The sequence below is a fragment of the Copadichromis virginalis genome, linkage group LG3 (genome assembly GCF_057382275.1).
Source record: "Copadichromis virginalis isolate Kocher_CV1m ecotype Utaka linkage group LG3, C_Virginalis_male_GT1.1, whole genome shotgun sequence".
Lineage (NCBI taxonomy): Eukaryota > Metazoa > Chordata > Actinopteri > Cichliformes > Cichlidae > Copadichromis > Copadichromis virginalis.
Genome location: NC_140620.1, coordinates 19805254 through 19832746, shown reverse-complemented (window position 1 = coordinate 19832746; position 27493 = coordinate 19805254). Strand labels below are relative to the sequence as shown.

Sequence of the window (27493 nt, the reverse complement as noted above, 5' to 3'; positions counted from 1 at the left end):
TAAGCGTCTTGCTAAACTATAAAAACTTACTTGCAATAGGTAACATTTAAAGGTGTGAAGTCTTGCACTTTATAGCTTTAAAGCTATAATGGAAATTATAACATCGAGGCTGCTTCCTCTCATCTCATGGTGCACAGAGCGTGCACAGAATCCTTATGGGACCTGATAAGCATAAGATATTTTATCAGCATACAAATGATAATATATTTCTAAGCATAAATGACCATCTTAAATTATTCATTCTGACAGCTCTCATGAAAAAACCAACTGGAGAGTGTGAGCAGTACAAGGTAGGCTGGGCAGCTCAGCATCACTCATGGCCTTTATCATATTTCATGCGTTGTCCCGGAGCACTACGTGGACGGACGTCTTCAGTAAGCTATCGAAAGCAGCTGCATCGGTTTGGCTGGTGTACGAGCCCCTGAACGACTTTGCATGTAGTGTCACTTGATGACGAACAAACTCCTCATCAATCCACTGCACCGTTAAACTGAGGAGTGACATCGGGGACACACTGCTTGTCCAAATGTCTGTAGCGCAACTTAAGGCTGAAATCTCCTGCATGAGGTTATGCACGTGTTTTTTTTACCTTTTCAAAAAGGTTTGGCACCATTACATCCGAGATGTATGGGCGGCTGGGAATTTCATATCGCGGCTCGACTATGCTGAAAAGACGGCGAAATCCTACGTTTTCCACATCCAACAGTGGCTGGTCATCCAGAGCGATAAAATGAGTCAGAGCCTCTGTTATTTTAACTACTCGTGGATTTTCTCTTGACATTTTTCATCGCTTTTCCAAAACCTGACTTAAAGTCGGCCGTTCTGGTCTTGCGTTAGCCTTAGCAAACTCGGTGTACTCCAGGGCATGATGTGTCCTCAGGTGTTTTATTAAATTGCTTGTATTGAACAATGTACTGTCCTTCCCTCCCCTGGACACCTTACCAGTACACAGTTTGCACTCGGCCTTGCTTCTGTCACCTTTACAAATTATGAAGTAAGTCCACACTGCTGACATTTTGTTTAGCATAGCTACAGCTACCAGTCTCCCTCGCCTAACCCCCTAGCGACATGTCAAAATTCCAAAAGAAAGTACAGGCTACCCTCTGATTCATGAAATAAGTTGGTTCATGGTATCGCATTTTACGGGATTTGCCCCTGATACAGTATCAGTATCAGTGCATCCCTAATTTTAAGAAAAGAAACATGAGCTCATTATGAATTTGATGACAGCAACATATCTCAAAAGAGTTGGGACAGATGCAACAAAAATAGCTGGAGAAACATTTTGCAAATAATCAGGTTTAATAACTGCAGCAGGTGAGTGATGTGCTCATCATCAGTGTCCAGCACTCTACTGTATAAATTGTTCCAGGTTTAAGTAATTACATCCATTCTGCACATTGCTGCTGCTCCTTGGGACAGCGCGTTGAATTTGTCATCATATTGTTCAGGGAGAGCTGAGAGAACTGCATTAATGATGTAGGATACACAAAGTTAAAATACTGTTTCCATACCAAACTGTATCTTAGAATTGGAATTAGACATTTTGGAATTGTAAAACTGATTTTGTCATAGCACGGCATTTTGTCAAGGTCATTCTTTGTGGAACGCAGGAGGGTGATCCAAGATGCAGGACTCAGAAGACGTACAAGCTCAAAACCCGATTTATTAAAGAGATCTTACTAAATACACAACAATACAGGTCAGGAGAAAATACTCCAAAAATCTAATTCTTTCCCCCCCAAAACACCACAGAACAAGGAGTGACAAGTGACACCGCCATGAGGGAGAATGCGACAAGGAGCAAGGATATTCACTGCCATGCCTACAATAACAAACAGAATGCAGCTACGTTACAAGAAACAAGATGTTCAATCAACAAACCTGAACAGCTCCTATCATTGTGCAAGCAGAGTTAAAACTATGCTTTAAAAATCCACTAAAGGTCAAACTTACAGCTGGTGCTAGCAGCAGCCCTAAAGTGCACCGGCCCACTCAGAAAATGCCTGGTATGCCAGAATACCAGTCCACCCCTGGAATTCACTCATTTCATCATAAAAGCACATGCTATATAGTCACATTAAGATGTGCCAGTGGTTACTTAGGTATTGCAATGAAAAAAAAAAAAGCCCTGCATTACTAGCTGTTTACAGAACGTCAGCTGTCAGATGTTACATTTTATATTATGAAGTTTACATCTGTAAACTGTCCTCAAACCCTGGAAATGTAGTTCTCTGAAGTTTACTGAAGGGAAACTAATGAGTGTCACTGTGGCCACTAGAGGGCACTTTAATATAAAAACATGCTGCTCTGAGACACTGGCACCTTGCCAGTTTGCATATGAGATCACATGATACATAAAGACACTCTTATTGGTTATTTAACAATTTCACACCGTTTTGTATCCATCAGTTAATAAAAAGTTATCTTTTTATTGATTTATAGATACCGTTACAATAACTTAGTGACACTGCTCCTGCTCCCCTGTACATAAACACATAAACATTGCAGATGGTATAAATGTGTTCACAGGCAAATACCACATTGATAAACACTCATTCAGTTGAAGCTCGGCTGGACCATATGAACTGAGATTTGTCTCCTTCTCTTTTAAAACTCTGTAAGTTTTAAAAGTTTCCAATGATGCTCATGCTGCTTTTAATCTGCAGTTATGGTTTTATTTAGATCTTAATCAGCCACAACAACTCACATTTTCCTTCAGTGATATTTGTGAAACCCACAGAGCCGCACAAGAAGAACAAGTGAGACCAAAGTTTCCTGCAGAGATCACTGCTGTGGGGAGGACAGCACCGTCCTGTGAGTTACTGAGTGTCCTCCATACACTGCATTACATTACATTGACATCTTAGTTATAATATGTGTTATATGAGTATGTTTAATGAAAAGATCAAACATAATATATGCAAATCTGTTTTATAATGAAGGTCTACTAGTCTGAGCGCTTGTGTAGAACCAGCAACAGGATTCCAGTGGTTGGACTGGTGGATTACTTCATGAGTAGATGCCATTTTGGTCAGATGGAAACTCTGAAAACACAAAGTTCAAACAATAAGAGACCAGTCACAGTTCAAATAATGTAAAGGTTATTCAGGGGCAGATCTTTAGCGAGGAAACAAATAACAAAGAAGTCTTACAGCCAAACTGTCACAAATAAGGCTTTAGTGTGAAAGAGAGTTTGGTTTGTGTTGCAGTAGATGCTGCTGCTAATGTACAGAACAGGACAGTGTTCAGTGTTTGCGTTCAGTTCAAACTTACAGAAATGAAAGCAAAAATCTGAAAATGGTTTATTCTGACCAGCTTGAATACAAATCTTTAAATGAAGTAGCAAAAAAGCTGCAACTGACCAAAGAGTGAAGAATGAGTAGACAGTGAACTCTCGCTTCCTTTTTGGCAGCCTGTGGTTTTATACTTTCACATGCCTTCACTTCAAACCGTTTCACAAAGTTCACACCACTTCCTGTGCTCACACTGAATGCTAACATTGGTCTAACAACCCATTAAATATGAGCATAAACCCTGAGAGCCTGGCCTCAGCTTCATTTCTTATATTGTTATGTGCTGTTAATAACAATGAGACCATTGACAATTTATCTTCAACTTAATCATTCAGAAAATTAACTTACCCACAGCAAGAGATTTAGTCACCTTTTTGGTGACCATAAAGTACAGATTTTCCTTCAGTTCCCAAAACAAAAAAAACAAAAAACAAACACTTTATAGCAGGGGTGAGGGAACGCCAGGCCTCAAGGGTGTCCCTGCAGGTTTTAGATGTGTCCTTGATCCAACACAGCTGATTTAAATGACTAAATTACCTCCTCAACATGTCTTGTAGTTCTCCAGAAGCTGGTAATGAACTAATCGTTTGATTCAGGTGTGCTGACCGAGGGTGAGATGTAAAACCTACAGGACACCGGCCCTCGAGGCCTGGAGTTCCCCCACCGCTGCTTTAGAGTTTCCCATTAATCCGAATTCTTTCAGCATCAGTAAAGCGATCAGCGTGGTTGTTCACCCACGTGTTACGATAAAGTTTAACATCCAGACAATGATGATTTGTGAGGTTTGGCTTATATGCAATGCCCTGTCTGAAGTATTTAACAAAAAAAAACAAAACGAAAAAAAACAACAACACAACAACAAAAAAAAAAGAAAAAAAAAGAAAAAACACCTAAAACAAGAACTAATAAATTACAAAATTTACTTAATTCCGAGGTTTAGTGAAGTCAGTCTAGCTACTGTACCTATAATGCAGTCTGGTAGCTAGCCACAGCGCTATGTTGAGGCTAATATAAACATGTTAACACAGTGAAGATGGAAAATGAGAATTAAATGAGAGACAAATTCCATCATGTATTAGAATTAAAAATCAATTAATCCTAGTTCATCATCACCATGCATGTTAACTGTGATAGTACCATAGCCCTGTCCTCATTTATACTGGTGCTTACATCTTATTTATTTATGCTGTTTGCTAGTGATGTGACGTTCTGTACCGAGGCTTCGAAGCGTGTGTGGATGGAGGGGGCGTTTCCGCGAAGCGCGTATCGAGGCTTGCTTCATTTATGGGAGGAGCTGAAAATGATGACGTCCGAAGCCTCGCTGCCCGGCTGTACCACGTGACTGGTTCAGGAAGCGGTTCAAACTTTGCCGCGAGCTATGACAGATATAAACCCCTCAGACTTCATTCAAAATGTGGGTGTTTGATGGAGAGTTGCGGTTAGTGAGAGTTTGGAGGTTTATGAGAGTGAGGAGAGAAAGTCAGGAGAGAATGGAGGCAGCTAAGAAGAGGAGGATGTCCTCCCCTGTGTGGGAACATTTTGAGCTTATATCTCTCAACAAGGTATGTAAATTTCTACAGAAGATGTATTTTCATAATACTGATGGTGCAATACAATTTATGTTAAGCTGTCTGTACTTTTGTACAAGGTGAAGTGTTTGCTATGTGGGAGCTGGGATACAACAACAACACCTCATCCATGCTTAGGCACTACAGAGCTTTGCATGAGAATAAGGGGAACACCGATTGTGGAGCAAGACCAGCTGAGCCATCAAATGCCATGATAATATAGCATGCAGTAATGTTACTAAATGATATAACAATATGATACAATGCAATAAGTGACGTGTGTGATATTTATATTTGTGCTTTGTTTTTATTGTCTTTCCTCAGCAGAGCAATCTCAAATAGCTGAAGACCTGGTTAGCATGGTGATTGAGGACTCCCAGCCATTTAGCATTGTGGAGGACAAAGGATTCAAAAGATTTGTTAAATCATTAAATCCTAGCTATGTTCTCCCCACTAAAGGTCATAAAAGCAGTGAAAATTTAGTTTTTACAGAGTTAAATGTGAACCGGCAGGACTGAGGCTCAAAGCCTCAGTGTGTAGCTACACTGCTTCACAGCCACGTCGTACGTTAGAACAAAATGTTTTTACTTTCCTTTAGGCCCTGAAAGTCATGGTGGAGGCCAGGTACCAGGAGATGAAGGAGAAAGCTAAGGCCAGCGTTGAGAAGGCAGCAGCTGTGAGTCTGACATCAGATATGTGGACCTCCATCAACACAGAGGCCTATCTTGCAGTCACCTGCCATTTTGTTGATGAGTCCAGCACATTAAACACTGTTGTTTTAGGAGTGCAATATTTTCCTAATGCACACACTGCAGAAAACATTGCACAAGTGAAAGGCTCACTCATGGCAGAATGGGCAATTACTGACAAAGTCACATGCCTAGTAACAGATGGGGCTGCCAATATGGGGGCTTGTGCAAGGGAGCTACAACTCAAACATGCCATAGCTCACACCCTGAACTTAGTGGTGAAGAAGGCCCTTGACCAGACCCCTGAGCTCTCTGACATCCGAGCCAAGTCCAGGAAGATCGTGGGATATTTCAGGAGCAGTACCTCTGCAAAGGTAAGTTCTTAAGTGGCTTAATTACAGTTTCTTTAATGCTACTTATGTGTATAGTTCTGCTCCCTTGACAATCTAATGTATGCTTTTTTAAATTGTATTTTGTAAGGAGAGGCTTTCAGTGGTGCAGGAACAACTAAGGCAGCCTCAACACAAACTACTACAGGAGGTGGAAACCCGCTGGAACAGCACTTATAATATGCTGCAAAGACTGTTCGAGCAAAGGGAGCCAGTGGGTGCTGCTTTGGCAAGTCTCACAACAGACATCCCACCTGTTTCATCTGAGGAATTTGGTATAATTTCAGAGTGTCTGGTTGTCCTAGCACCATTTAACGATAACAACTGAGCTCTCTCAGGAAAAAAGGGTGTCTGGGTCAAAGGTCATACCTTTGCTCACTATGCTGGATCATTGCCTCAATGAACAAATGGAAAAATCACCATCCATTGGGTTTTCTCTGGCTCATAAGCTGAGGATGCTATTGAGAGAGAGAAGCTGGATAAAATACAAACCATGAGCATTATGTTCCTTGTGACACTGCTGGACCCAAGGTTCAGGAAACTCGGGTTTCTCAGCCCTGCAAGAGCTAGCGAAGCAGAAAAAAGACTGAAAGCAGAATGTGCTTCTGTAATGAGGGCCTCCACCACCTCTTCCTCCGCACCACCACCACAGCCATCAACGTCACAATCTGTTGAGGCTGTTTCCCACGGTACCATTGTTATTGCATTTTAGTTGCATTTATATAAACTGAATGTTGGGTTTTCCACTGTATCTATTATTGTACGATCTACTGTACAATATAAAGCGCCTTGAGGCGACTGTTGTTGTTATTTGGCACTATAGACATAACATTGAATTGGTAGTATCTCATAAGACTCTCCTTTTTGTTTAGGTAACAACCTGTGGCGTCGCCTGGATGAAAGTGTCAGGCAGACACAGACACAAAATGTGACAGCAGACGCAAATATTGAGGTCCAACGGTACATGATGGAGCCAAATATTGGAAGGCTGGAGGACCCCCTTAAATACTGGGAGAGACAGAAATATGTCTACCCTCACTTATATAAGTTAGCACTGACAAACCTGTGTACCCCTGCCTCATCTGTGCCCTGTGAGCGAGTGTTTTCAAAGGCAGGGGAAATATTGTCCAAAAAAAGAAATCGCCTACGACCTGCCACAGTGGAGAAACTGTTGTTTTTAAATAAAAACCAATGATGTGTCTCCTAAACACTAATCACCGTCCTTGCCTCAATGTTACAAAAGCACAACCACTGTCCACACCTCACCTCACAGTATATGATCATTTCCAAATAATCATTTTCCATACTGCCAGCATAAATATACACAGTATACTGCCATCACTACAATATAGATGTTTTACACACTCCTTTTGTTGTTGACATTTACAGGCTGTGTGCAAAATGCCACACTCTTCAAATTCATGCCAACTAATATTTTTACGTCCAGTAGGTGTCCTGCTAGAGCAAATGAAGCTTCAAGAAGCTTTGCGTTGGGGTGAACCAATTGGATGAAAAGCTTCAGTGCTTCATGAAGCTTCATCTGCCCATCACTACTGTTTGCTATATAAGCAACTGTTATGTGACGGCTGTGTGCAGGCAGGAAAAGGACCCAAGGTGCAGACTCCAGAGACAAACGTAAACTGAAACAGCTTTAATGCTGAACTCAAACAGAACAAAAGTATGAATCCAAATAACTTACACAGGCAGACAAAACACACAGCTAGATAAGGGTAGATCACGACACAGACACAGAGAAACACAGGGCTTAAATACACAGAGGGAGCAATCAGGGAATGGGTAACAGGAGGGAAACACAGCTGGGGGCAAATCAGGGCTAACGAGACAAGGGGAAGCGAAACCAGATACATTAACATCAGACATGGACCTTCAAAATAAAACAGGAAACATGACACAGACTGAACTAAAGACACAGACTCACACGCATGCACTGCAACAGAGGGAACAGAGACGTGGGACCAGGGCAGACACAGACACTGACTGGACACGGGGATATAGGAACTAAGGATACACAGAGACGCGAACTAGACAAGGGGATACAGCTGACAGGGGAGACAGAGCAACTAGAGAAGACAGAGACATAAACCATAAGACAGAACTCAAAGAAACCAAAGACTAGAAATGATAAATAATATAATAAACTCAAAAACCCTGGGTCAACGACCCAGGCATCCTAACAGCAACTGTACCTCTGGGCTTTTTTGGTCCCTATCAGCACTGTTGTCTTAAAATGTCTTTTTAGCATCACACATTATTGCAGTGGAAACAAGTAAAGAAAATAGCTGCTATGGTTTTACATGTCTTAAAGGCCTGATGTCATCTGTGAAACTTATGAAGAGCCTTTGAAACGTCATGTGTTCTCTTTTTGTATAATTTTTTTATCATGCCTTATGGAGCTTGCTCATTTTCTTATGTAAGCTAAAGAAGTAGACGTTTCTTTGGATAAAGAGCAGCTGTACCTCTGCGCCTGTTTGGTCTGCTGTCTCTTCTCACTGATGAGTAGACTGTAGCTGGATCACACTCTGCACAATAAAACACATACGGAGGTCAGATAGTGAATCTTATAATATACTTATAATATACTGTCAGTATACAGGATGTGTGTTAAAAGACTTCTCTCTTGCTGTCTATTTAAGAGCCTTAAATAGTTCTGTTTTCTTGTTCTTTACAAATATTCAACATCCAGTGATTACAGCTCACTGAAAGACCTTATAAGCATTTTCTTTGGTAAACTAAACTAGACTTTGCTGGGAGGAAATAGTGCCTCTCTGGTTAGTTAGTTAATTAGTTAGTTAGTTAATTTATTTCAAACATGTAAACAATATACAGGCACATTTAGTAAAGAAAATAAGAGAGAAAAAAAATAAGATGCAAAAGTCAATACATTTCAACATTGCTTCTGGTCTGAGTCAGTTACATGTTGAACGGGAGTGGGAAGAAGTACACACTTATTTAATCCCACCCCTTTGCTATAAGTTATCAGTTAATATTTAGTCAGCTTCATTAGTGATATAATCTGTAATAACAATAGTGAGAAGATTTCTGATATAATATATAATATCACATCATGAAAAATTTTAAATAGAGACATTCACTTCATTTCAATATTTTCCCTTTCTTTATAGATTGAGAAGATCATATTTTTATAACTTTTATGTTTGGACATTGCTTCAATTCCATATTCAGACTGTTCCATAGTTTCACTCCATGAACAGAAACACAAAAGCTTTTTCTTGTAGTACGTACCTTCCCTGTTTTGAAGTTACAAAAACTCCTTAAAATATAACTTCTTTCAAAAAACATACTCTGAATATTACCTGGCAGTTCCTTATTTTTTGCTTTGAATAGAATTGAGCTCAGAGTTGAAAAACAACAACAACAACAAAAGCCCCCTAAATGAAAGAGGATGTAGATAAACACATGTACAGACTTCTTGTTTCTATAACAAAGCCTTGAGGCAGCTGCCATAGTGCTCAGGGGGAGCCAGGCCTCGTAATGCATGTATTTCTATGGAGGCAGAGATCTGAATGCATATTTAAAAATTGTCAGAGACCATTTCAATGGTTTCAAACTAAACTGTTCACCTGATGTTGACTTTAAAGGACTTTAGATACTAGTTGTGTGTCTGAGGCAAAACACTGTTATTTTACTTTTTACGTATACGTACGTATGCATATTCACAACCGGTGAAAGTTCTAAGCTACAAGTACAGTCAACCTGATCTGAAAAATTAAATACTACAAGTTCATGCTGTGTAATTATGCGGTGAGTGAACCACATTAAGAATAGGTTGTTCAACATTTGCACAAAATTGTACATGTCCTGTGTGTTAAACCATTTTCAGTTAAATAAAGGACACAAGGGAGATCAGTTTGAGAACAGAAAAAAACGCCTCAGCACATGAATCATCACACCTCACAACATAGAAGACATAAGCTTCGAAGGCGTTTGGTGGGGGGTGATTGTAGGTCTGTGTCAGTGTACATGCGTATGTGTGTGTATGTGTGCGTGTGTGTTCCGTGTTCAACCGTGAGAACGTGTCCCTTCACCCGGTTAAGCAAAAGTCAACAATCTTCGATCAACACAGAAGGAGGTACAAAGAGTTCTGACAACAATCCTGTTATCATGGAGAATTTTGTTGTTCCAGTCAGTTTCAACCTTGCCACCCTTTTATCGCCTTTGGGCTTTTGGAGTCCTGACCTGACTTTTAAAAAATAATTAGAAAAAAAAGCTCTATGCTGCTAAAAAAAAAAAAAAGATATTTGCAAAATTCTGCCTAAATATGTATTTTACCTGGTTAATGTGTGTGGCCAGGCGTGGTTTGCAGCGCCGCTGCAGGGGAGGCGGACGCACCTGAGCGGCACCCGCAATCACTTGTCGCCGCCTTAAAGTCTGTGCTCTCTATGCTCTTGTGTTGTCGGGCTGTGAGCTGAAAAGCTACAGCCCATTGTATGCATACAGCAACCGTGTGTGAAAAGTGGTCAATAAAGAGATGCTGAAAAGCGTGTTCATGGAAACATCGTCGGGTCTGTCGTGACATGTTTACAATAAGACTTATGGTCCCGAACCTCTGCGCGCAGCGTCTGCAGATCGGGGCTGTACGAAGTCACTTTTATCTTTACGCAGGACTGTAAGCTGTCATCTGGGAGGCGTGAGCGGTGTTTGTTTTTAACATAGTTCACGGTGGAGAACAGCTGCTGACATAATGTGGATCCGAAGGTCCATAATTAACCTACCTGGGGTTGAAAGTCTCGATAAATGCACGGCGTTTCGGCGGGTATACCGGCTTCCACGAGTGTAACGCTTATTTTGAGCGATGAAAAAATAATAAAATTATTTTATTTTATATTTCAATATCACAATAATCTTCCAATTTAGAACGACAAGTTAAAAAAAAAAAAACTAAACACAAATAAAATACACTTCAGCTAAATACTTCTAATTTATTTTCCCAAACCACCCGGAGCCGCAGTACAAGGACTAAAGAGCCGCAGGTTGCCAATCCCTGGCCTAAGGGAAGCATGTATAATGTAAACAGAATTGGTCCTAGCACTGAACCCTGTGGAACTCCATAGTGAACCTCAGTGTGTGAAGAGGACTCTCCATTTACATGAACAAATTGGAGTCTATTAGATAGATATGATACAAACCACTGCAGCGCAGTACCTGTAATACCTACAGCATCTTCTAATCGCTCTAATAGGATATTATGGTCGACAGTATCGAACGCTGCACTAAGGTCTAGCAGGACAAGCACAGAGATGAGTCCACTGTCAGAGGCCATAAGAAGATCATTTGTAACCTTCACTAAAGCTGTTTCTGTGCTGTGATGAGCTCTGAAACCTGACTGAAACTCTTCAAATAAACCATTCCTCTGCAGATGATCTGTTAGCTGTTTGACAACTACTCTTTCAAGGATTTTTGATATGAAAGGAAGGTTGGCGATTCCAAGGTCTCAGTACTGACCTGGATGTTCATGGACTTAAAAACCTTTGCAGGATCTTAACATTTTTTTTGAGTCTGTGTGTCTTGTGGGGCGCCATATTAAATTATTTTCTTGTTCTATACAAATATTTACCATCCAGTGATTACTGATTAAAGCATGGAGCTCACTTAAAGACTTGTAGCATTTTCTTTGCACAAATTGTACTTGTCCTGTGTGTAAAGATCTTCACGATTAAATAACACGAGTAACTTTATGACTACTGATGCTTTCTAGCTCACATTAATCTTTAGGAGAACAGTTCAAACCTTTGGGAAGTACACTTGATTCCTTTTCACTGATTAAAGAGCAGCTGTACCTCTGGGCCTGTTTGGTCTGATGTCTGTTTGTCCACAACTGATATTGTCTGCTCTCACTGATGAGTAGACTGTAGCTGGATCACAATCTGCACAATAAACCACACAAAGGTCATCAGTGCTGATAGTGAAGCTTATAAAAAACAGTCAGTATTCAGGATGTGTGTCAAAAAAAAGAGTTATTATTTCCCAGGTAGCATCATGAAAAGATTTCTTAGAAACTGCCTAGAAGCCCTGTGGTTGCTTTATCTGTTTCAGACAAACACCCACCTGTTGTTTCTGGTGATTGACACCAGAAGAAAACACATTTTACTGCAAAGTACCACGTAGACCCACACTTTGTCACGCTATATGCACACTATCATCAGCACTCAGTCATACAGAAAATATGCATTATAAATCTAAATTTTACTGAATGATTTTCATGCAGGTTTCCATGAACTTTATCGACACTGTGTCTATTTAATGGAGAAAGAGTCATTTAAAAGTTCTATTCTCATGTTTTATACAAAAACTGTGACCATGAGTCCATTACATAATTATCTAACATACGTTAGAAAAATTGTCTTGCCTGTTTGGTAATAACTAATAATGTCTCATCCTACTTTTGAGTAGACTGTTTGGTCCCTATCAGTACTGTGGTGTAACATGTCTTTTCACATCACACATCAGTTCAGTGGAAACAACAAGCTGCTGTGGTTTCACAGGTCTTAAACTGCAAAACTATTTCTGTTGTTGAAGGACAATTTGACCGTCAGACAACACATGAGGTTCATTTACTTTAAAGAGGATTTAATGGAAAGGCCTAATGTCATCTACGCAACTAATAAAGAGCATTCAATGAGTCTCTTGTTTTGTATAATTTTTTTTTTACCATCCCTCATGGAGCTGCCTCATTTCTTATGTAAGCTAAGCTACACATCCAAACAAGTAGACTTGATTTCCTTTGAATAAAGTGCAGATGTACCTCTGCGCCTGTTTGGTCTGATGTCTGTTTGTCCATAACTCATGCTGTCTCTTTCCACCAATGTGTAGATTGTAGCTGGAGCACACTCTGCACAATAAAACACATACAGAAAACATGACAGAAGTTAGTGATGCTTATAAAAGTACAGAAAGTATACATGCTTTGTGTTTTAAAAAAAGGACTTATTATTCCCCATGTATCACTATGAGAAGACTCAGCAGGTTTCAGACACTCTGTGGTAATCTTATTTGTTAGAGAGAAACACTAAAAATTTGTCCTTTTGGGGTTTTCCATGATTAACAGCAGAATAAAAACACAGACTTTGTCAGACTATATTGATACTATCATCACCACTGTGGTAACAAGCTATTCTTTATCTACACACATGAGTTCGGAAGAAACAACAGGGAGAAGTAGCTGCTGTGGTTTTGCATGCAAAGTTTAAAATATGCAAAACTATTAATGTTCTAAGATTTGTATGTCTAGTTAAATGACAATTCTTATTGAGCTGTAGGTGTTAATGTGAGGTAATCTTAGTGTGTTAAAGTTAAAGACTGATTTCTGGTTTGAACACTCACCAGTCTTATATTCACATAATATTGACAGTAAGTGGAATTTGATATGTTTAGAATGAATGCTAGAATTGTGCAGCTCCTTTTTGCAACTGGCTCATGAAGACTTCCCACTATGCAGCAACATACGCACAAAACTGCAACTAGAATCTAGAACCAAAGGTTAATATTATGTTATTTTTAAAACAATAACTCTATGAACTACAAAAAAAAAAAAAATTCCATCAGGGCTGTTTTCTGATATTGGGTGGTTTGCAGCCAAAAATAAATGAGAGAGGTCTGAGATTGTTTGAACATGTGTAGAGGAGGAATGGTGGATATGTTTGGGCTCATCTCGGACGGGGATGAGTCTGCCTACAGGAGGGAGGTTGAACGTCTGGTGTCCTGGTGCAGCCACAACAACCTGGTGCTGAATGCCCAGAAGACAGTGGAGATTATTGTGGACTTCAGGAAGCACACAGCCCCACTCCCCCCCATCATCCTGACTGACACCCCCATCACCTCTGTGGACTCATTCCGCTTCCTGGGTACCACCATCACCCAGGACCTGAAGTGGGAGCCCACCATCACCTCCGTCATTAAGAAAGCCCAGCAGAGGATGTACTTCCTGAGGCAGCTGAAGAAATTCAACCTGCCAACACGGACGATGATGCAGTTCTACACTGCAATCATTGAGTCCATCCTCACCTCCTCCATCACCGTGTGGTACGCTGGAGCCACTATCAGGGACAAACAGAGACTGCAGCGTGTTGTGCGCTCTGCTGAGAACGTGATTGGCTGCAGACTCCCATCTCTGCAGGACCTGTACACCTCCAGGACACTGGGGCGTGCAGCTCGGATCTCAGCTGACCCTTCTCACCCTGGACACAGTCTGTTTGACCTGCTCCCCTCAGGCAGGAGGCTCCGGTCCATTCGCACCAGAACCTCTCGCCATAAGAACAGTTTCTTCCCCTCTGCTGTTGGACACATGAACAATAACCATATGACTGTCCCCGCCACTAACACATGACCCTACGCTGTGTCACTGCATCATTCCATGTTTGGCACTGATCACCACCTGCACTCATGTATATATCTTTCTACGTAGCACTCTTAATTCTTACTCTCATGTATATATCTCATGTATATCTCATGCACATATCTTTCTTTCTACATAGCACTTTTAATTCTTATTCTTACTTTTATTTTTATTTTTTTTTCATGTCTATTTAAGTGCTATTTATGACACTATGTTTGCACTGAAGCACCGCAGCAATTTCCTAATGTTGTAAACCTGCTCAACATTTGGCAATAAACCCCATTCTGATTCTGATTCTGATTCTGATTCTGACAAAAGATGTTGAAGATGGAGTCAAGCAGGAGAAAAAGAGGATAAACACATAAGATTCATGGATGTAGTGAAGGAAAATATTCAGAAGTTTGGTGTGTCAGGGTAGGATGCTAGGGATAGGGTAAGATGGAAATAAGAGAAGTAGTAACCTCTGTTCTTTCCAAAGAAGAAGAGGATAACTGAGAATGTGAATCATAAAGGCTAATTTCACTATTAAAGGCTCTCTGGCCTCAGTAGGGGGAAGGGGGTATATGTGGCGGGTTAGACGTGTTCTGTGATGTCGTGCAGGTGAGATGGACTCACCTGCACGACATCTACAATCACGCCTCGTCGGCTTAAAACCTGTGCTCTGCTCTGTGTTGTTGGTGGTTATGTGTACAGCCAACAGAGTAGCCTCTGAATGTACTATTACAGAAATTATGTGGTTATTGTAAGAATAAATGATGCTGCGAAGCACGAAAATGCCATTGGGTCTGCTGTGGTGGCTTAGTTCTATTTTTTTAATAAAAATCGTGAATAAAAAGTGGACGCAAACCTGCAAACAAATTAAAAGAAGTAGGCCTACTATTGAGAAACTCTAAAAATTACAATTAAAATTCTCAACAACAAAAACTGGTGAAAATATAAATGATAAACAACATAACAACCCCCAAAGTGTCTAAGTCATGTCGAGTGACAGGGCAACATCTAAACACAAGAGGGGGTGAGGGAGAGTGTGCCTGCTCTGCGCTAACACAGGAGCGGCAAGTCCAGCGACCTGGCTGTTACCTCTTTGCTGAGAGCACAGCATTGCAAACAAGAGCAGAAGTTAAAGTAAAGAATCGATCTCAGAAGGCTAGTATTGATCCGATACCGATACAATCGATATTTGGATCGATCCGCCCACCACTATTATTTTTTTGGTTAAGTTTTTGGAAGGTTTTTTTTGGGGTTAGAGTTATATTTAGCTGATCTATTTTATGGGCCTGCTAATTGTGTTTTTGAATCCTGTCTTTGTAAACTTTTTTTGAGGGCTAAAAGAAAATCCATTTTGAAGACAGTCCTCCATGCTTTTGCTGTTTGCTCTCACATACATATTTGTTTACATTTCCATTTTTTTCCTTTTTTTCGTTTTCTTAACAGCCCTGAGGTAAGCATGTGCAGCTGAAGTGTTTTTATGACAAACAGCAAACTGGACAACCACAGAGCTGTTAACTTCTGTTAATTAACCACAGGCTGAAAAACAAGCATCCAAAGAGCAACCTTCAGGGTCAACTATCAACTACAAACACACAACAACTAAAGTCTGAAGATTCATGGATTTTTTTAACTTTAAAGGTTTTCAAAAAGTTGTCATTGAAACAAATTGAATCTAATATACTATATAAATATAGTAATTTATTTATGCTGTATGTTAATGTAGGTGCAAAGTATAAGAGTTTAAGATTAGCCAACATGTGGAGCTCAGTGTTGAATTGGTAAATTTGGCAAATGTCTGGTATGGTGATGCACTTTGGGCCGATGGATCAATTGAAGGGCTACTGTGCACTGGCCATACAAGGACTAAAAGCAGCCCATTGATTAATTTTCATTACTGACATTATATTGCCCAATGAAATCTCTTAGTACAAGCAGCAACTGGTCTAAAACAAGGCTGCACTCCTTTTACAAGTTAGTTTGTAAGCACAAGTTCAAGGTGTAGTAAGATAGTTTAGCCACTATACTTGTTACATCCCAGCTAGCCTTAAAGAGCTTTTAAAGGCAGTTTTTGTCACTACAGGGTCCTCCAAAGAAGTGAAAGGGTTAATAGAAAAGGCTGTTAACCAGCCAGTTAGGAAGGAAGTACTCCTAACACAGCACCCAGAAAAAAAAACAACAAAACAAAACATTATAGTGTCAAAAATGACTTGTATGGCCATAGATGCAAAAGCAAGATAGTTCCCAAAGACTCATATAGCCTGTTGCAAAAAACAGTGTCGGTGTGTATAGCTAATTACACTCTTCATAACAACTTTTGTGCAACCACAGGCTTACAGATACAGGCTTATATGTTGCATTACTGTGCTGCTGTACTGTGCTGTGCTAAAGAATCACAGTAAAGATGGAATAACCTTATTTGTGCGTCCTGTGTTTTCTGACCGACACCCCAAGGTGAACACCACTGCTATTCAGACAACACCTATACAGTTGTGAGTTAAACCCAAATTGATAACTTCACAGGGAATAATAATTATTTATTTATTTATATAGCTCTCCTGTTTGAATTATATTAAAACAGGGGGCTGTCTTCTAGGCTTCATCTGGAGTCCCTGAAATTGACCCTTGGACCATTTTTGCTGCCTTTTGGGGGCATTTTTAACAGAATTATCTGACAAATATTATGACTGCTGTGAAATTACGAGTACAAACATAACATGTATGAAGTTGGGTTCAGTTTTGGTGAGTGAAATTCTAGGATTTTATCTGTGAGTTTGTGTGCACAAATTGTCAGCTGTCTGTGTCTGTGAAATACAAGTGTACATAGTGCATATATATTTAAGGGATTCGCTTTTTAAATGTTAATTGTGAAACTGAAGAACATGTGCTGACTTAAAAAAAACCACTGAATGTTAGTAAAAAATGTTGTTTGTGTGAAACACTTTAGATACTATAAGAAGACCTAGCCTTAAAACAGTCCTTTTAATAAAAGTTTTAAACTTACATATAATTATACTGTCTATGTCTAGACACAAACATAAAACACTACCCTTGCTCTATTTGACTGGCTGTTGTTGTGATATTTTAAGATGACTGTATGTGATTGTCATCTCCACTTTTTCACTCAAATGTGCCGAAAAAAAAAAAAAACAAAAAAAAACAGTTCAGCATGTTTTGAAATTATAACAATAAAAAAATTTACAAAATTTTCAAAAGGCAGAAATCCAGAAGTCTGAGTCTCACCTTCAGGTTTCCTCCCAACATGTTGTCTCACCAACAGAACCAGTAACACCAGTAGAATCACAATACAGACTGATCCAACAGATGACAACACAGAGAGAATAGTGGTAGAGTGTGATGAAGGTGCAGATGTAGGTGGAGGTGTGGATGTAGGTGGAGGTGTGGTGGTGTGTTTCTCTAAAACAAAGCAAACACTTTCATTAAGTTGTCGTCACATTGTGAATGTTGAAAGCTGCAGAAACACAGACAGCTGAGTGTGTCACCTGTGACAGTGATCCAGCTGGAATTAGACTCTCCATGACCGCTGATGTCACACTTGTAGAGGCCTTCATCGGACCTGGAAACATGCTGGATGGTCATGTGACCTGTAGGCTCCTCCCTAATGAGGGAGCCATCTTTATAGAAAGCAGCTGGGAGGTTGGAGGGAGTGGTCTTTGTTTTACAGAGCAGAGTGACGTCATCTCCCTCCATCACAGGGAGGACAGGACTCTGCAGGATCACTGATCCACCTCAACACAGAGACAAACTACAGCATTTCATCCATTTACACACAGCTTCATCAACACTAACTCCACACACTCAGCTTACCAGTGACTGTCAGGTTAACCATGTTACTGATGGGACCCTCTCTGGACTCACACCAGTAAACTCCACTGTCCAATGGGAAAAGGGTGATAGTGCATGAGGAACCAGCTCCTTCTCCCCACCCATCTCTTCCACACTGAGTCCTCTGTTGTTTGCTTGTGTTTCTCCTCAGAGTCCATCCAGCAGAGCTGTCGTCCTCCTCACAGCTCAGAGACACAACGTCATATTGAAAGAACTGAGAGCTGCTGGGACTCACAGTCAGACGAGCTTGGTTTTCTTTGCAGGACAGAAGAGAGATCACAACTAAAAGAAATTGCACTTACAGTCAGTTATTTTATAATGAGAACAAAAAATACATATCCAAGAATAGAATAGAATAGCCATTTATTTTCATTTCACATGTACAACAACATTATGTATGTTCCACACTAACTGTGCCAGAATAAAATATAAATAGTAAAACAGCAGGAAAAAGAATCAAAAGCAGGAGAAATTGAAAGTGTTTGTGTGTGTGTGTTGCTGAGGAAATATTTAATCCAGGAGCAGGTCAAAGTGGTTCAGCTTGGTGGATATCTGGGATTATGATGTTGAAAACTGAGCTGCAGTTCACAAAGAGCATCCTCACAAAGATTTTCCTGTTCTCGAGATAGCTTAGTGGTCTGTGAAGGGTGATGGCATCCTCTATGGACCGATTTGCTCTGTAGGAAAACTGGTGGGGGTCAAGGGATAGGGATAGACAGTCTCTGATGTCCTGAGAAAGAATCCGCTCAAAACACTTCATGACGTGCTGGGGACGGGAGAGTGGAGGAGGGGTGGTCTCAAACTGAGCAAGAAGGTGTTGAGCTTTTCTGCAAGTATGAAACTGCTGTTGAGTTTTGGGGTGCTTTGGCCTTTGTAGTTGGTAAGTCAGTGCTGGTTTGCAGTAGGGGAACCATAGCTGAACTGAACACAGAGTCCAAAGAGTGGGGATTTAATCAGACCGAATAAACAGACAAGCCAGAGCAGAGCAGCTAAATGGAATAGGGTTCAGGCCTGAGCCGAAGTACTGAAGCGGTGAAGGGCTGCAGAAGGCAGAGCAGTGTGGATGCTGGATCAGAGGCTGCAGGTTTGGTAACGTAAACAAGATAAACTTTGACATTTCTATTTTGATAATAATAAATGAATTTGAAAATTTGCATGTAAAAAAAAGATGTTCAGTTTTCAGATCTGCAGTTTGTCCTCAAGTTGTTTCTAACTTGGATTTTCCTGATTTATTTTTTGTCTTCACCTTGATCATCAGTCATTAAGACAACACACAGTGAAAGTATAGTATTTAAAAAGAAGTTTTTTACTTACAAAACAGAAGCAGCAGAGATGATTCCTTCATTGTGCTCATTCATTCATTGATGTGACTTTGCCATCATTTCCTATAGAGACCTGAAAGAAAGCCCACCCACTTCCTGTATGTCAGTTTGTTTCTTTTTCATTTTTCTTCTGTCTACTTGTCGTAGGAAGGTGGTTTTAGCCTATGGTATGCAGAGGATATGTTGGAATGCATATGTATATAATTCTGGCCTGTCTTTTGTCAGATAGGCTGCAGCAGACAAGGAGTTGGGTTAACTGTTTTTGATAAAGTCCCACAGAAACACAGCTTACATCAAATTGTCATCAGTCTTAATCCAAATTTGGTGCAACCATGATTGAATGCATTGGGTTACAGTATTTGTTACACACACACACACACACACACACACACACACACACACACATATATACATATATATATATATATACACACACACACACACACACATCCATCCATCTTCATTCTTCATCCGCTTTATCCGAGGCCGGGTCGCGGGGGCAGCAGCCTAAGCAAAGAGGCCCAGACCTCCCTCTCGAGCTCTTCTCTGAGCCCTTGGTATTTCTCCAGCTTCTCGTGTTCCTTCTTCCTGATATTGCTGTCATTCGGAACCGCTACATCGATCACTACGGCCGTCTTCTTCTGTTTGTCTACCACCACTATGTCCGGTTGGTTAGCCACCACCATTTTGTCCGTCTGTATCTGGAAGTCCCACAGGATCTTAGCTCGGTCATTCTCCACCACCCTTGGGGGCATCTCCCATTTTGACCTCGGGACTTCCAGGTTATACTCGGCACAGATGTTCCTGTACACTATGCCGGCCACTTGGTTATGGCGTTCCATGTATGCCTTGCCTGCTAGCATCTTGCACCCTGCTGTTATGTGCTGGATTGTCTCTGGGGCATCTTTACACAGCCTGCACCTGGGGTCTTGCCTGGTGTGATAGACCCCAGCCTCTATGGATCTTGTACTCAGAGCTTGTTCTTGTGCTGCCATGATTAGTGCCTCTGTGCTGTCTTTCAGTCCAGCTTTGTCCAGCCACTGGTAGGATTTCTGGATATCAGCCACCTCCTCTATCTGCCGGTGGTACATACCGTGCAGGGGCCTGTCCTTCCATGATGGTTCCTCGTCTCCCTCCTCTTTCTTGGGTTTCTGCTGCCTGAGGTATTCACTGAGCACTCGGTCAGTTGGGGCCATCTTCCCAATGTATTCTTGGATGTTCGTTGTCTCATCCTGGACTGTGGTGCTGACACTCAGCAGTCCCCGGCCCCCTTCCTTCCGCTTAGCGTACAGCCTCAGGGTGCTGGACTTGGGGTGAAACCCTCCATGCATGGTAAGGAGCTTTCTTGTCTTTATGTCAGTGGCTTCTATCTCCTCCTTTGGCCAGCCTATTACCCCAGCAGAGTACCTGATCACGGGCAGGGCGTATGTGTTGATGGCCCGGATCTTGTTCTTACCATTCAGCTGACTCCTCAGGACTTGCCTGACCCTCTGCAGGTACTTGGTGGTTGCAGCCTTTCTAGCGGCCTCTTCATGGTTCCCATTTGCCTGCGGGATCCCCAGGTACTTGTAACTGTCCTCTATGTCTGCAATGTTGCCTTCTGGTAGTTCAATCCCCTCAGTTCTGACTACCTTCCCTCTCTTTGTTACCATCCGACTACACTTCTCCAGTCCGAACGACATTCCAATGTCATTGCTGTATAGTCTGGTAGTGTGGATCAGTGAATCGATGTCTCGTTCACTCTTGGCATACAGCTTGATGTCATCCATGTACAGGAGGTGGCTGACAACTGCTCCGTTCCGTAGTCGGTATCCGTAGCCAGTCTTGTTAATGATCTCACTGAGGGGGTTCAGGCCTATGCAGAACAGCAGTGGGGACAGAGCATCTCCTTGGTAGATCCCGCACTTGATGGTGACTTGTGCTATGGGCTTGGAGTTGGCCTCTAGTGTTGTACGCCACATCCCCATTGAGTTCCTGATGAAGGCTCTTAGGGTCCCATTGATCTTGTACAATTCTAGGCATTCCAGTATCCAGCTGTGGGGCATTGAGTCATAGGCCTTCTTGTAATCAATCCAGGCAGTGCACAGGTTGGTCAGTCTGGTCTTGCAGTCTCGGCTGATTGTTCTGTCTACCAGTAGCTGGTGTTTTGCGCCTCTGGTATTTTTGCCAATTCCTTTCTGTGTCCCGCTCATGTATTGACCCATGTGCCTGTTCATCTTAGCCGATATGATTCCTGACAGGAGCTTCCCTGTAGTGCTGAGGCAGGTTATTGGTCGGTAGTTGGAGGGGACCGATTAAAGATTATAATCTTTAAAACACACAGGATAATCCTTCCTGCTATTGCCAATTACATTTTATTTACATAGCTCCAAATCACAATAACAGTCGCCTCAAGGCACTCATGAGGATCATTGTTGGTGTTTCTCATAGTGATGAACACTTTGACTTGCCAAGCAGAAGGTTGCTGGTTTGATTCCAACGGGAAACATAAATGCTCTTGTGGCAGTAAAGCTTTTAAACTGTGCCAAATGAAACACGGCGGTGTGTGAATGATGTGGTGAACCTTTGTAACAAAGGTCTTTTTTGTGTATCTGTGGGGATGTTCCTGCTGATTACATTCTTAGTAAATCACTAAGAATACACCACTACTCAGCTAGTCTAAACTATGGAGTAGTCATTCAGGTATCACTTTAAATTTAATGTTCAATGTCAGACTGTGTGAAGTGAAATCACCGATTACATTTTTCTACCATAAATCCTCAAATGTCACTTCACTGTGCAGACATGTACATTATGAACACATTAGGTTATAGTTTGAAGTGAAGGGGAAAAAGCCTTTTAAATAACTAATCTTCTTACAAAAGATGTTCATCTAATGTTAAAATATCAGATTTGATCTAATATTAAGTTAGCCGTTTTAACATCTAAAAAAGAAACATGGGACTGCAGCATGTCTACAGTTCATGACAAACATCTCTATAAGTGACCACAGCTAAATGTATTCACAGCCAATTGAACAGAGCTAATAATGAGGGGCTACAGCGTCATCTAGTGGCAGATGGCTGAAGATGCAGTGGGAACAAAAATGCATATGTCATAAGTTTACTTTTAAAAAAGCAAATGTATTTACTTTACACATAACCCATCCATAAATCCTGTTGACTACAAAATATTTAAACACATTTACTATTATAAGCAAATATATTAGACATTAAATTCAATGATGCGTTAAAGGAGAAAAATAAAATGAGGAGAGATTCTCAGCTCTAACTGAAAATCGAACTCCTGTATTTTCTATTGTTTTGCAGAACCCACATATTTCATGTCATCCTGTGGAGCTTTATCAAAGATGTGCCGGCTTCAGTGTGAAATATGATGTCGTTGACTAAATCACAAGAAACCCAAGACCCAGCCTGATTGTTTGAGGGATAATTGGATGCCAACTGAATCAGAGTAAACTCAGCTTCTCTGGGATATTTAGAAAATAAGCTCATTATGAGATTCTGATGTTTTTGGCTCCTCACTGTCCTGATGAGCTGCATGAACACCAGCTGGAAGTCAGTTTGTCCATGGGAAGTTTGGACTCTTTTTCTTTTATAAAACATATAAAACATGTAAATTACAGACGTGTCCTGTTTCTACTGTGAGTGTAGCTGTTAGCTCGTGACCTCCTGCTGAGCTAAAGCCTCAGACTGTTTCTGTAGTTTAGATAGACGACACATCATTCATACATCAGTGTGTGTTTATTATATGCAGCTTTTATTCATGTGAGTCTGAACACTGCATGTACTGTGAAACTCTTTATTTATATTACAGATTTTATTCTTTTATGTTATTATTAATGATGAAATGAGTGAGTTTTTCTGTACAGATGAATTTTCTTTGATCAAAAACTTTGTGAGCTGTAGTCTGATGTTGTTTTCTGAGCATTTCTCCTCCACTCTGCTCTTTCTGAATAATCTTTCCTGAATAATCTGATCTGGAATCAGTCCACAGTGAACAAACACACTGAGCAAACGTGTAATCTGAACTAAAGTCAAACTTTGAAACCAACCAAGAATCTCTTTAATTGGCTGGACACAGAGGACATCAAAATACGTATCTGTGAGAGCAGATTTTCTCTCACATGAAGAGTGTCCTCAGCACCTTCCGTAGCTGTCTGACTGCTGTGTCTCTGAGTGGGCGACCAGAGATCACATTAACATGTGTATCCGTATTAACAAACATGTCATTCTGTAGTACATCAATGGCTTGTTGTTAGAAACACTAGAAACCATTGTGTGGTGTTAAAAGTAGGTTAAAGAACAAACATGAAAACCTGTCGCTGCCCTTTCAAGAGCCCGATGCTCCAGGATGGTGCCACAGTTTCTTGTCAGTAAATGTTACCATACCATACAATAGTTTATGTAAATAGCAATTTAAAAACAACACATGGCTGACCAAAGTGCTTCACAGCAGAATGATCAAAAACACAATAAATACATGATGATAAAATAACAGTCTCAGTTAGAGTCAAAAGCCAGAAAATGCAGAGGGAGGCAGCTGGAGATGGGGAGGGAAGGAAGGGAGGGGCAAGTGACCCCTCCCTGGGGCCAGCTCCCCCCCTGACCCCAGTAGGCACCCCCATACTCCGCGACCCGCCAGGGAAAGGGGGCCCAGGCCCATCTGGACCGGGGCCCAGTTCAGCAGCGCCGCCTGGCCCACCTGACCCCACCACAGAGAAAACTGCACCCACCCTATCATCCACTCATCTTCCAGACTACGCAAGACAATAGACACCCAAGCTGAGATCTTCCTCCACCTCTCCTATATCTCCCCCTCCTGCAGAGTGAGTTCCTGAAGAGAGGAGAGCTCCATATAAACCTCCTATATTTATTTTCTTACTCTTCTCATATCTGGTTATGATGTAACCGGAGCCTCGTCATCTCGTCTATATGCTGCACTGGATATAGCAGAGGTGGCAATAAAGTTGACTTTGACTTTGAACTGTCATGGTAAAGAGAGACCTGAGTCAAAGGCAAAGCTCTACCAGTCCATTTACATCTCACCTTGTGGTCATGAAATCTGGGTAATGACAGAATACAAGCATCCATATTTATTTTCCTTCACAGGCTCAGCATTATATAGAGATAGGGTAAGGAGCTCAAACATCCAGAGGGATCTCAGAGTACAGCGGCTGCTTTCCCCTGTGTATGAAAAGGAGCCAGTAGAGATCCCTTCCATGCACCTCTCTTGTTTCAGGCACTCCTAACTGGGAAGAGACCCCAATGAAGACCCATTTCCTTCTGGGGAATGCCTCAGGTTTCCCCAGAAGGAAATGGGAAGTGTGCCTGGGAAGAAAGTTGTCTGAAAACTCTGCTCAGCCTACCGCCACCTCAACCTGTCTAAATATCTTATATCACACTTTGGACATCCTTGATCCTTCTCCCCGTGTCTTAGTCCCTCCTACCAGAGAATGAGGAAGGAGAGGAGGAAGCAGGTGTTTTTTTTAGATCTCAACTAAAACTGGATTGTATGATCTTAGGCGTAACAGTGTTCTTTTTTTTATGTGGACAAGTTCATTGACAGCAGAGGCGATGGATCTTGTTTTCACTTCTAAGCTCATATTTACAGTTTTTCATCCTTTCACATTAAAGGTCAAAGGTCAGACAGCTTGTGTTGGGCAAACTGAAAAACGTGCTGGAAACATTCCTAAGAGGTTTTTTAGTGACATGATAGCATCGTACAGTCAAGTCAAAAGCTTTGATGATTAGTTTTTATACTTCCAAGCTCCAAAATAGCAGGTAGAAATTAAAAATGCATCCCAAACAAACATTCAGGGGCCCGTTCTTCGTACGTCGCTTACTACATCCAAGATCAAATGACACATCCAAGACCAAACCATCGCGCTAACCGTGAGCTCGCTAATCCGGTTCTCCGAACACACCTGCTGTTGACGATTAGTACAGCTGGATGAAGTAATGTGAGATCACTGGCTGGCTTAAAAGGGGCTACGCATCGATAGTAGAAACATTGATCGGCAACCCTCTGATTGGTCGGCGAAAATGTCGAAGGAGCGTGCTCGGTATTTTCCGGCAGCAGAGCAAGAACTCTTGAGTGAGGGATTTCAGGAGTTTCAGAGTTTAATTAAAACGCAAGGGAACACTGCAAAGGCTGCAAAAGCAAGGAGAGAGGGCTGGCAGAAAGTTGCTGACAAATCAAACTCGTAAGTAATTTAATAATAACAATAATAATGGAGTGGATTTATATAGCGCTTTTCAAGGCACCCAAAGCGCTTTACAATGCCACTATTCAGTCACTCTCACATTCACACACTGGTGGAGGCAGCTACGGTTGTAGCCACAGCTGCCCTGGGACAGACTGACAGAAGCCAGGCTGCCATATCGCGCCATCGGCCCCTCTGGCCAACACCAGTAGGCGGTAGGGTAGATTTATTATATTACACTATATTATCCAATATTATATTACATTATATTATATTGTTATATTATATCCTCTTTCACATTAGAGCCACAACCGGACCCACTAGAACATGGGAACAAGTAAAAGTGAAATATAAGAATATTCTACAGAATGGTAATATTTATCACTTATATTGCTTTTTCTCTCTTGGAAAGAGACCCTGAAATAATCTGTTTGTTTGTTCATAACAGCAACCAAGAAAAGGGCAGAGCAAAAAAAGACAGGTGGTGGTCCTGCACCCCCTCGTCAACAAGTTGGTTAAGTAAATAATACCCTCACGGGAATATCGATATCTCTCTATGAGCACACTGTCGCGCTGAGCTAAAGGATCCTGTCTATCCCGCAATATACACTGAATTCTGAGGACTCTCCTTATCAATCTTGCACCTTCCGCAATGGGTTGCTCGCGTAAACGGACAGGATATGACTGCGACAGACTTCCCAAATCCACCTTCGCTTTTATAGCCGTGGTCTCTCATCTTGATTACACGAAGTAATTTGCAATTGCTACTCTGAAATCTGAATTACATCCGTAATAATCACATACATGTAATAGAATGTTAATAGTACATTTCCCTTTTTTAGGGAATGACCTGTATGTATCTGTGTGACATCAATAAAAGGATCAAGTGCTGCATTATCTTTAGTTACATTGATGTTATTTATTTATGGTGAAACAGTGGAAAAATATCACTGTTGCTTTCGTATAAATGAAGCGGACATACCTGCGTGGCCGCGATCTAGTCCTGTTTACATAAAGTAAACCTGCTCCCGAGCAGGTTTACGCTTACGGCTCTGTTGCTATGACAGCAAGTCCCGGATGAGCTTCGGGGAACCGAACGATCCAAGATCACGCGAAATCGTCAACAATCAAATCCAGCTAACTTACTTAGCGAGGTACGAAGAACGGACCCCATGTCTCCAGAGGATATTTACTGTTTGTTTTTTATCCTGTGACATTAAAGGTCAGATGGAAATCATCACCTCCTGAAGCTCCTCTGCTGCTACCTACTAGCTCTTATCATTTTATGACTGATCTTTCATCCACAGTGCAAACACTTGCTGGCCACTTTATTAGGTATACCCTTTAGCTTACAGCACTGCCTTAATTCTTCATGGTATAAATTTAACACAGTGCTGGAAAAATTTCTCTAAGATGTTGGTTGATATTGACATGATTGGACAGAGCAGATATGTCAGTACACGTGATTTAAATCTCCCGTCACATCACGTCCAAAGGTGCTCTGTTGGATTTTCATTTGTTGGAAATGAAAATTAAAGCAGGAAATTACAAAAGGCACAAAGCTCAAAGACATTTACATTTACAGATAGATAATTATTTGGGTTAAAAGAGAAGACATTTATAATGTAACTGTGTTTCTGTAGTCACTAAAGTGGCTCTCTTTTGTTCCTCCTAAATAACTTGTTAACTTACACTGAGCTCATTAACCAGGAGCAGGTTATGTTCTAAGTTTTGATATAAAATCCCCTAAAAGGGCAACAATTTCACAGATACTTTACAGCACATTGCAGGTGAAATACACATTCTCTGACAGGGG

The 27493-nt window shown here is 41.1% G+C and overlaps 2 protein-coding genes and 1 pseudogene across 3 annotated transcripts in view; 2 read left to right on the top strand and 1 right to left on the bottom strand.

The window, feature by feature from the left end:
• The window catches only part of LOC146713268 (programmed cell death 1 ligand 1-like), an 82002-nt gene that overhangs the window by 10839 nt on the left and 43670 nt on the right, over positions 1-27493 (top strand). The window lies entirely within an intron of this gene.
• On the bottom strand, positions 1669-19495 carry LOC146713270 (low affinity immunoglobulin gamma Fc region receptor III-like). Its single transcript, XM_085446584.1, has 8 exons — positions 19465-19495; positions 18133-18432; positions 17808-18053; positions 17548-17721; positions 12727-12813; positions 11762-11848; positions 8420-8482; positions 1669-3047 (listed from the first exon to the last, which is right to left on the bottom strand). The coding sequence occupies exons 1-8, from the start codon at positions 19493-19495 to the stop codon at positions 3013-3015; spliced, it is 1023 nt and encodes a 340-aa protein (XP_085302710.1). The 3' UTR covers positions 1669-3012.
• On the top strand, positions 4787-6654 carry LOC146713271 (zinc finger BED domain-containing protein 4-like; annotated as a pseudogene).